Raw genomic sequence first — 12,301 nt, 5'->3', positions numbered from 1 at the left:
GGAAGAAGAGCGTTCAGGCTTCACACACACACACACACACACACACACACACACACACACACACACAGTACCTGTTAGGATAGTTCATCCAGGGTTTGGATCTGGCAAATTTTAACAACGAGGGAATAAGGAAAACTATAGAATAATGACTAGCGATAACTTGTAAAGCTACAGATAGAAACTTTAATAAGAATACATTTTTGTCATATTTGTTCCAACTACCACTATATACTGACAGTAGTACATGAGGCAGATACTCCTCAGTGCTCCTAATGACATGAGAAAGATTCCACCAGAGGAAAAACAACCAATCAGAGGCCGAGGAGTCTCTAACGCAGCTGCCCATCCCTGCTGATGACGCTGTGAACTCTGATCAAAGTAGGCAGCTCTGTTCAAATATGAGTCGATGAGTTACTGCATTGCCTATTTCTGGCCTAATGTGTTTTCAGAAACATATTTTAGTTACTGTTAAGCTTTAAAATTAGAAGATTTGCCACTGCCGGTCAAGTATTTCATTCACACAGTGTATTCAAAACCACGTTGTTAATTCATATAGACTGTTTATTTATTGAAGTATCAGAAAATATGATAAATGGTGTTCATTACCGAGATATTATTGAGATAATTATCTTCACTGAGATATGAAATAATATCAATATCTTGATAGAAGATTTAATTAGGGCTTATTCAATAGGCTACGCACTGATGTTGTAGTATTTAAAAAGTAATCGTATTATATTAAAATGGTTTAAAGATACACATTAAGAACTTTCTTCCTCACCTCATCTGTAGCAGCCCAGTGGATGGACTGGCCTGTGCCTTATTCACAGTGAACACTGATCATTCTGTTGTTGGGGAGGACTGAAATTAGCTGGAAATATGAACTAACTGAAATTGCATCAGTGAATATGTCCATGCTAGTGAACAACATGGGCATGTGTATGCTCAGTAGAACTACTCTGCAGTGTATGTCCGTGCTTTTCAAATCAGAACATCAACTATGTTTTATGAGTGTGAACTCAAGCGGCTGGTAGTTTCGCAGCGACACACTTCCCCATTTCTCTTCTCTGACGTGTCACCTTTCTCTGTGTGGAGACATTTCCTTCTGTTTCTGACTCTTTAAAGCGAGCAAAGACGGAACAAACACATCCAGCAGCTGAGTATAATTTATCTACATTCAACTATAAGAGAAGACATTTACTTCATATAGATACAAATAGAAATGTCCAAAGTAATAGTTATTGTAATGACAGATGCAGTGAACACACTTTGCTCCTGTAGCTGCTCACACCTGAAAGCCTGTCACATGACCAGAGCATGTCAGTCAACACTGACCACTGACAACGTGACACATGTTTGGTAATGATAAGACATTAAAGAATCGCAAGGCTAGGATCATCAGAACATCTTTTTAAGCTTAGGAGGTGTTCCACAAAAGCGCTGTAGCTTGTTTCACTTCAAGTTTTATTCTTTAAAGTTAAGACTGACTCATATTCTGGCCGTTTACATTTTGAAGGTTTAATGTGCTTCCAGCAGACATTGATCAAAGTTTACTTTCTCAAACCTTTTCTCACCCAGTAACATGTATCAGACATTTACATACTGAACAATTCCAATTGTATGGAACATGTATGTCTATATTTAGAATATATATATATATATATATATATATATATATATATATATATATATATATATATATGCATGGCACTCGGTGCATGAGTTGACGTTGTGAATCAATCAACACACCCTAAATGTCAATCTGACAACTTCGGCCATTTCTTTGGCTCTCTTGCACGACACAAACTTTCAGGACGATTGGATCTTCAAGCTCTTCAAGAATGTATTTGAATGTCATCTGGACTATTCAGTTCTGTCCTTCAGTGTGGCCCAGGACACATTCGCGTACACACTGCTAAAAGAATGTGGCCATGTACGGCTCAGACAACCTCTGAATGTGGTCTAAATGATGCACCCCTGCTGTATCAGATCCCCCAGACACATGTTGATACCAGGTGGATAGGGCCTGAGAGGCAAAGCACCAGGGCCTGTGAGTGCTCATTAGAAACCAGATAGACGTAACATCATTTTTCTCCACATCTGGATAGTAAGAGCGCACTGTGACGAGAGATGTTAGTGCTTAAACCAAAACCCAAAATGTTGGACGGGCTAGAATGGAAGTGTGTAAAGGTGGAGATAAAGAGAAGGAAATAAGAAGAGCAGAATGCAGCCATAGTGAACATGTGGGAAGCACTCCAAGCGTGTCCCTTTAAGGAATAACAGTTTGGTTTTAGTTACAGAGCCACTTGGCACTGCCCTGCACCTCCATCCCACACTGACTGACAGCTCAGCCAAGGCTGGGTAAATGATTGTGACGGGGGAGGGGGAGGAGCGGGGAGGCGTAGGCCTTCTCCTCTCAGGGATTAGTGGAAGCTTCTTGGGCCATTTGCATGTGAATGAATCCTGGAGCTGCTTTTAGCCACCAACAGCCTCCCCCCTCTCTCTGGCTCTTCTTGTCCCTCTCTCTTTCTCTACCCTCCACACTCCTCCTGCCATCAGGGAGAACCAGAGAGAGGGAACGAGATACTAACACAGAGTGCAGGACCAGCACGGCGGCGGTGGACCAAAGTTTGCAGAAAGAGGAGTTTAGAAAGCATCCCGTCACTGACAACCAGGGAGTCATACAAGTGGCTTTTGTGAATGAGAGAAGGTAGGATGTTTTCCTCGTGTTTTCGTGGATGTCTCCTGGGCTAACAATGAGAGCTGACAGGACTGGTCCACTTTGGCGGTCAGGATGGGGGTGGGAGGGAGGTTAGGCCTCGGCTATTGAATCAAACACATCCTAAGCGGAGGTCTTTTAAAATCACAGCCTGAACGCTGTAGTGTGGGCATGATCCATGTACCACTCTGTAGCATGTTCCATCTGTCACAAAACTGTTTACTAATAAAAGATCAATATCTATGCATAGGATATTGCAATGTATACATATTGATCTTTTATGTATTTCTACTCTGTCTATCAAGCATAACTGCTTTTCAGACCCTTTATTAAGCTTTCCCCATGTATACTTCCCCCGAATATGATACTTTAACCAGATTGATTTTCTGTCAATCATCTCCTGAATGGATCAGCTGATTGTTACAGCGTGGAAACACAGACATTTATAACGTGGTGTAATCGGTTCATGTGTCCCTCATCAACCTCAGCATTCATGATCACATTTTATGAGAATCAGAATCAGAATCCGGTTTATGTAGGGCTTCACAATATAGAGATGAAATATATATATATACTACTTATTTTCATTGTGATGTCTCTACATCGAAAGAGCAGCAATCAGATCCTCCTGGTTAGCCCAAACAATTAGGAAGAGAAAGTGAAGGTGTCAGTAACTTTATCTCTCTAAACGTCCATCACAGTTTACAGACTCACTCTGACTTTGACCCGCAGTAAGCTGCACAGTTTCCCTTTACAATGAGGGATTATTAGCAACATTTCCATGACTTTCAGTTTGCGCTCCAGATAAAGTGGGCGAGGTATTCTGGATGAGCGGTGCGACTGCTCCAGTGTGACGCCTCATCACATTTCATCTGGTGACTTTAAATTCATTATTAATGAAAGACAGTATGACCAAACTACACACAGAAGAACTACGTTTATATAAACTGGAATGGTTTTTAAAGATGAATAGAAGAACCCCTTTCTATATATATATATATATATATATGTATAGAACTTAATAGAGACTACAAACTAATATTAATATAGATCAAATGTGACTTATCTGGTTGCCATCGTTGTTTGGGTCTAAGAGACCTCACTCACTTTATTTCTGTCTATATCTGTAAGTCTGAACAGTGATTCCGTGGGAACAAAACAATCTGAGCCGTCCGTGGCAACAACAAGCTCTTTTACTGGACACATTGACGGTTTCCCTGAGAGATGAGATTCTGTTTAGCGTCGTCGTCTGCAGCGTTCTCCCTCAACACTGGACCTGTTTCATAAAGTTGTTGCGAGTGACAGTTTTTGTAACTTTCTGGACGATACAACAATCACTCGTGCTTCATGAGTAGCTGAGATGAGAAAATAGATGAGGTTTGAACTTCTCCCTGAAGCGCTCTTTTTTTCCATTCATCATACAACTTCCCTTTTGTCCCGCAACTAGTGTCCAGCTGAGACCAACACCTGGACGTGTGAGCCATTTCTCCATTTACACACTTCATCACACCTTGCCCATCTATTGACTTCTTCCTTCTCGGGCAACACGTAGTACAAAACAGTTTGTTTAAAATACACATTTTAAGCTGAACATAACTAAAAAAGGCTTGAAGACTTGAGCAGACTAGACACCTAAGGTGTCATGGTAGTCTGACCAAAGCCCCACAGACGGAGAGAATGACACGATGTAATGAGGGAACATAATATCACCCATCCTCATCTCCATGGTCCTCATCAGTCCTGATTCTCTGTGGCTTTAAATACTCTCTGTCTGAGGCAGATGAAACATCTCTCTGGTACACCAATAGTATTACTCACTATCAGCCTGCTGATTCCAATGTGGTGTAATGATAGACAACATACCACTGAGCCTCTCCACCATGATACAGGACAATGTCTCTGTGAGCCCTCTAACATGCCCGGTTTCATTTGAGATATTCATGAGAGCATTAACACCTCTAGAGAACACAGAACACAGAGGCCTGTTGATGAACAGCTTCTGATCCTTGTCATGATGATGTTGACGAAACACTGACAACTACGGGTTAAAACATGTTATATTGTTAGCAGATGACATTTGTCCTCTCTATGATGATTTTCAGTATATTTCTATGTGGATAAGTGCAAAAACCTTCTAATTCAAAATCCATGTTGACTCCTTCAAGGAAGATTGGATTGTTGCAACTGTAAATGTTGAAAGAACCAGCAAGGAAAACGTGTATTAAGACTAAACGGAAGACTTTACCCACAAAATGAGAATTTGTATTTCAATGACTCACCTCGCCTTTTCCTTGAAATGTGTTCCTCTCAACAAAGGATCCAAAAACAGACAAGTCTCGTTTGCCAACAGCAACTGTGCTGTGTGTAACCACATAACGGCTCAGTGGTAGGGCGGGTTGTCCTTCAATCGGAAGATCGGCGGTTTGATCTCCGGCTACGCTAGTCGGTGTCGATGTGTCCTTGGGCACTGTGAATGCTCCGTTAGTCCTGATGTGCAGGTGGCAACTTGCACCGCCCCTGTCATGAATGGTTGAATGATAACATGTAGTGTTACAGCATTTTGAGTGGTCGGAACACTAGATAAGCACCATACAAGTCTGTTTACCATTTACCAGTTCAATTCCAGCTGTGGACCCGTGTTGCTACTCTTCTTTACAGAAGACAGAATGGATTGTTCAAGATGACAGATTTTTGCTGTTTGATTTTTGTGTCTTTTCTGTGTAACAACTTAGTTTAAAGTTGAATTAGCTTTTTTCATTTGAACATGAACTTTTTTGAAATAATAACAAACAAAAAAATATTCAACTTGGATTCTCGAGTTAGAAATTCACACGTCGCGAAAGCCTATCGGCCTTGAGATTATCTTCCTGAAAATGGTGGAGAAAAGCTGTGTGAATAAACTGTGTATGAATGTGTGCGTATGAACATATCTGTCTATGGTAGACACAATACCATAGCTCCTGTATTTACGCCTAGATGACATTATTTAGAGTGTTGACGGTGCAGCTACAATGTTAGCATAGCCCTAGCACTGATTGATACAAACTCCATTCAGAAAACAAGCAAGTTTGAAGTTGTTTGCTCGTCGTATTGCGTCCGGACACAGGGTGAGTAAACAGTAGAAAGCAGCATGGAGGCCAGTGAAAATCTTATGCTGGTTACTTCTTCTTCTGTCTGTTACTCACTCGCTCTTTCAAACTGGGTGCAGACTCATTCGGAACGATGTCGGAGACGAACAGAACTCGTGGCTGAGGTGACAAAGAACTCGACGGAATAGAGGCGAATGTTGGCGTGTCCACCAAGGTGTCATGTTTCCATCACTGGTGATGGGAGCCGGGTCTGATAAACACATGTGACTGCTGCAGACTCATTTGTCCCGGGAATGAATGATGATGTTAACCTTTCCCACGGAAGACAAAAGCTAGATGTTAGTGGGTTTTTGTACATGGCATTACCCATCGCAACAATGGAATCTCCTACATGTTTGTGATAAAGCCTGCAGTACTTTACTCATACATTTCTGCTATATTTTAAGATGTGGGAAAACTGCCCCGAATGAGAAAAAACCCTCCTTCTGTCCTTCTATTTGTGTTTTTGCCGCCCTGAACAAACGCCGCCCGGTGTTCTTACAGTCTCTCTCTCTTTGCTGTGGTTGGACACACTGTTTGCTTTTCACATGCATCTCTAGTCACCTCCAACTCCACGGTGTACTTTGTCTTCTCCACGTCTCTGTCGGTCTCCACGTCTTTACTGTTACATATTGAACAACATGCTGATCAATTAGCACCCGATTAGACAAAGATAATGGCAAAATGACGTATCACATCTGTCACGGTATGATTCTTTTATTGGCATTTATTATAATGTTTAGAGGCACAAATGAATGAGGAAATTTGTAAAACAGAACTATAAGTGGGTATTTATGATCATTTAAATTGTCTATTTATGTCAGATAAACATAGTTTCTTTAGAACAATAGTACTGCAAATACTTTGTTTCTTCTTCTCGTAGAATGCAGGATAACCACCGCTTCACTCGGCTTTCTCTTGGATAAGGTGCTGGAAGTACCAAGAAGCTTAACCTGGTAGAATAAATATTGCAGTCAAATGTAACTGATGACACATACAGTATGCAAATTCATCGAGGTATTCCTCTGATGAGCAGCTCTGTTCATCTCAAAGTGTGTGAGACAGGTCCACTTCATGGATTTAGTATCACATGGTGCTCACGAGAGACACGTTGATAAAACTAGATAAACCTCAGAGAGCACAGACCTCCACCAAGTGAAAATCAATGCATGGATCAGTCCCAACAAACCCAACGCAACACATAATAATGCTGCAAATACATGTGGTACAGGTCAAATATGTTGACCTTTATCCCTAGTAGTCAAGCTCCAAAAACAACACAGCCTACATTTCCCATAATGCAACCAACTGCCTCTTTTGTAACATTTAGTGCAGTGTAAAACTGAATGATGCATTCAAAACGCTGTCTGTCTCTCTCCTGACTCATGGGGATTACTTCTGTTCCAATGCTGGTACAGTTAGATATTTATAGCTGATTCAATCATGTGGACTAACAATACCCACTGTGTGTGTGTGTGTGTGTGTGTGTGTGTGTGTGTGCTGTGAAACTTAAGGCCCAGTAGAATGGTACCGCTGGTTGAGTCATGCAGTAACACACACATACAAACAAACATGCTTGCGTCATGCTGGTTCCAGACGGCTGTGTCATAATTGCATTTGAGGGTATTTGTTCGTCTGTACAAGCACACGGTCACACGGCTCCAAGTTCTCAGGGGGGGTTGTCAGTTCTGTCCAATCCTCTTACAGCACACACGCATAAGAGAAGGATACACTTCAGTTACATATAGACCAGCGAAGTCCTACAAAGTGTGTGTGAATACATGGAGTGTCACCTGTAGATAAGCATGTGTGTGATGGTTTTATCCATACACATATGACTTTCACAGGTGGTATATTTCGTGATGCCCATGTTTGCCGGCCTTTCAGACAACAACAGGCTCTCCATGGTTGCCAGATACATCCAGTGGTTTTGTGTGTGGATCAGAGATCTGAGCATGGGGCGCAGAGGATACAGGAGGGAGCTCCAGCTTTGAGACACACACACACACACACACACACACACACACACACTGTTTGTCATAATATTACTCCAGCGAGGCTGCATGACAAAGTCCTAGAGAAGGGTGTCAACAGGTCCATGTGTAACTGGATCTTTGACCTAGTGACCAAAAGATCACAAGTAGTTAAGTCCATGTCTAGACTATTAGCATTGGTCTCTCCTGTGTTCATTGTATACTAACGATTGTATTTGTCACTCTGACTCAGTTAAAACACCGCTGTGACACGTCTGATCTCTTGTCTAAAACTTAAATATCTCCAGATCAAAGAGTTAGCTTGTGAACATCCGCAAAGAACACAGATGAGCTTCAACCTCCAATGAGGTTGTAGAAAACTTCAAACACCTAGGGACCTCCATTTCTTCTTCTCTTAAATGGACTATCGATGTTCGCCTTATTGTGCAGAAAGCCCACCAACGGTTGTTCTTTCTGTGACAACTCAGGAGGTTTAAGGTTTCAGAGGCAGGGATGTGGATTTTTACAGAGCTGTGATAGTGTTCTCACATTTTCTATCGCCGTGTTCCATGGAAACAGAGCGGGTCGTCAGAGGATCGGTGGTTCAATCCCCCGCTTTGCTAGTCCATGCTGATGTGTGCATGTGTAGGCAAGACACTTAACCCCACATTGCTCCCGTAGGCGGTGCCTGCGGGGTATGAATGGGTATGAATGATTAGATAGTCCTGATGTGCAGGTGGCACCTTGCATGGTAGTCCCTGCCATCAGTGTGTGAATGGGTGAATGACGACATGTAGTGTTAGAGCACTTTGAGTGGTCAGAAGACTAGAAGGGCTCTATACAAGTACAAGCCCATTTACCATTCCAGTTAGTGTAGGGATTAAAGACATTGATTAAAGAGCACTTCTCTAATTGTAGAAATGAAGATATTGATTATTGTTGCAAATGCAAACTATCTGCTGCTGCGAAGCCAAATCAGTTGAAACCATGTCTGAACTCTTTCCTTACCCACAGAAACTGCTGCAGACCTGGAGACGGACTTGCACAGCCCAATGGAGGAGAGAGAGGAGAAGGAGAGGGGCATCATGGGACAAGAGCAAGAAGATCAGGGGAAGTGCCTAGAACAACCGGCCAGCATGAATACCCAGAATTCTATGAAAGCAAAAGAGGAGAAGGGAATGAAGGAGGAAGAAATGAAGAAAGAGATGGAGGTGGAGATGGAGCTGGAGGCCGAGGTGAAGGTGGAGCTGCGCCAGTCTGTGCCAGGCCTGCAGATGAGCTTCATCCGAGGAACTGACCTGTTTGGCTACGTGGGCATCGAGGCGGTGCTGGACCAGATGAGGCGCAAGACCATGAAGGCAGGCCTCGAGTTTAACATCATGGTGGTTGGTGAGTCTGACACACAGCGCCACAAGGTGCACACTGGCTACAGTGTCAGTAGAGAGGGTAGTCTGTGGACCTCCTCCGTCTGATCGGAGGGCTGTTTGAGTGGCTGTGACGTTGTTGAATATATATGGTCTAATGTAAATGACAGAAGGGATATGAAGCAGAAGAGAGAAGGTCTGTTGATTCATTTTCTTCTTTGCTTCCTTGATCAAAAAGTGGTTCAGAGGTGACATCACAGGTGATGTCCATGACCTCAGAGAGTAAACTGGACATTTCACCCTGATAGACTACAGAGAGAGAGAGAGAGTACGCTTCATATTATCCACATTTCCCCACCTTATATTCACATCCCCGTGTCTCACAACTATTACCCTCAGCTTCTATTTCTTTTTGTTTCGTCATTTGCCTTTCTTTGATTCATAGGACAGATAGGTTGGAAAGGGGAAAGAGGTTGGCCGACATGCAGCAGAGGGCTATTTCCTTGACATCCAACATGTAACCAACCGGTTGTGTCATATGACTTCAGTTTCCTGCAGTGATTGAGCAAACACCAAAAAACAACGGTCTTCATTGGGAACAGCATTGAGAACAATTCTGAGCAGAGGATTGTGTTTATAAACTGGTGGTAGATGAAAACCTGAAATCATCCAGTGACGTTTTGATCCAGCAAAGCATAGCTGGCAGAACTGAATCTGATCTAACTGTCAGGTGGTCTTGTCCTCTCTGTCCACTGGTTTGAAAGGGAATTACTGTCATGATATCCAACCTAAACAGTCTGCCTGTCTCTATCTGCAGAGACACTGTCCTCTTTCTGGATTGTCTAATTTTGCTGCGTTTGAGACGTTTCTGGAAGAGGAACTATGAATCTGTGAGGAGGAAGTGGTTTTGAGAGTTGGAGCTGTCTGCTCTTTCCTGCCCCACACACACACACACACACACATACACACATACACACACACACACACACACACACACACATACACACACACACACACACACACACACACACACACACACACACACACACACACACACACACACACACACACACACACACACACACACACACACACACACACAGTTGATATACACTTCCCCTGCTGTTTGATTGAAAACAGGAAGTTTCCCCCTATTATTAATAATTATAATCATTTTTTGTTTTTGTTTTTACACCTTAGAGAGGAGTTCTCTTTAAGGAATAAATACTTACCATAAATGACCGTTGTTATTAATGACCCACCTCTTGTTACCTTGAATTCTTGAAGAGAACTTTGTTTTTCTCTCATGCCTCCACGGGGAAGAAAGGATCAAAAGATGGAGACAAGTCTTGATGAATTGAAGTAAATGGGGGCCGCGTTTAACAACACAACTGTATGAAAACATCAGTTTACAAGCTCTCACACAACTCCTGTAATATAATCCAAGTCTCATTTATCCCGTCGGATGTTCACTACTTCACAATCACATGCGTCTTTCTAAAACTAGTCTCATGCTTGTGCAGGCAACCAGTCACATCGAAAAACAAAATGCCTTTTAGTGTCAAATATATGGACACACAAACAGACCCAGTGTACCTGCATGTGACTTGTAATAAACATTTGTCATTCACGTTATTATAAAAGTAATAGCACACGTCCACCGCCAACACTGCTTCGAAGGCCCTCGGCCACATGGAAAGTATCGACACAAACAACACATATACTACTACTACATACTAATGAGTCTTGCCGCCAACCAAGACATGAAATTCGTTTGAACCATTTGAGTGGATTTGGGGAGTTGTGTCTCTCAGCTTCTAATCCAGCATTGATCGTATAGTTGGTAGAGTTTGTATTGTCCTCAGGAGACATGACAGAAATACACTACCGTTGTTCTCAGATCACCATTCTTTCCTTCCGATACCCATTAAATTCACTGAATCATCGGAATCAGGCGATAGTACCTTTCCAATACCATTGTGTTCAAAACAAAAATAGATGTATTATTATTGTGAATATTTTTACTATCTTTTAACAGTTAAATGAACATTAGTGTAACCTCTCGAAACTAAAGCCTTACAGAATTATGCACGCCGCCATTTCACTGGTGGGATCTTCCAGTGTAGAATACTGTTCCTGATAACGTTACACTCTCCACTAGCACCGACCATCAGCACGTGCATGCGTGCTCAGTACTCATCATGTGACACGTGTTGGTGTTGCTGTTCCTGTGTTGCATAAATGAGCTAATAAATGACATGATGATGTGGTATCAGATCGTTGTGTAGACTCGTGTACTCGCTGATATCCGATCCCACATTTTAGGCTGCATCAGAGGAATTCCCCACACTGGTATCGGTATAGAAACAACTCTAAATACAACACATTCTTACACACACTTGGTTTTGAATGGAGGGGTCCCTAATAGGCGGACTGCGGTCCGGATCCGGACCCAGACGCCATTGTATCCGGACCCAGGACCAAAAAACGATAGATAATCGAGAATTATACAATTTTTACAGAGCGCTTCTATTTTAACCGGCGCAGCTTTTCCAGCCTTTACGGCACTTGTTCAGCGGCGCAGGAAACACACCGACCAATGCGTTGTAAATCATGACTTTCTCCAAAAACAGGAAGATGGTCAGAGAGACCAGAGACCAGAGTCTTTAACCAAGAATGGATCGACTCTTATAAGTGAACTCTTCCTACAGTGACGATTATTAAAAAGCGGTAATATGAAGCGACACTATGAGACAAAGCACAAATCTTTTGAGCAAACATTTATTTCACAGAAAATAAACCTAAGAGCCCAGTATGATGAGAATCCTAACACATTAGTTCACTGTCCAATGATGGTAACAGAGGAATAGAGGTGAAACATGTGGTTTAATAAGCACAGATAAAGTCCATACACACACATTTATCTTGTTAGAAGATGAGAAAAAGATAATATCGTGGCTTTTGAATGACATCACTTCACACCTGAATGAACTGAATTTAAAGCTGCAGGACAATTCAGTGAAATTCATTTTTTCTAAAATGAAGTACTTCATTTTAAGATGCATGTTTTTCAAAAGCTTTCTGTTATGTCAGTTATTCTTTAATCCAGACATTATT

General features: G+C 42.1%; 1 protein-coding gene across 1 annotated transcript in view; it reads left to right on the top strand.

Moving 5' to 3' along the window:
* Positions 1 to 12,301, top strand: part of septin12 (septin 12) — a 42,459-nt gene that overhangs the window by 14,739 nt on the left and 15,419 nt on the right. The window contains exon 2 of the mRNA XM_079177969.1: positions 8,835 to 9,209. Within this exon, the coding sequence (XP_079034095.1) occupies positions 8,835 to 9,209 (375 nt within the window). The remainder of the gene's footprint in view (positions 1 to 8,834; positions 9,210 to 12,301) is intronic.

Source organism: Pholis gunnellus (assembly GCF_910591455.1).
Source record: "Pholis gunnellus genome assembly, chromosome: 17".
Lineage (NCBI taxonomy): Eukaryota > Metazoa > Chordata > Actinopteri > Perciformes > Pholidae > Pholis > Pholis gunnellus.
This window is presented reverse-complemented; position numbering and strand designations above follow the sequence as displayed.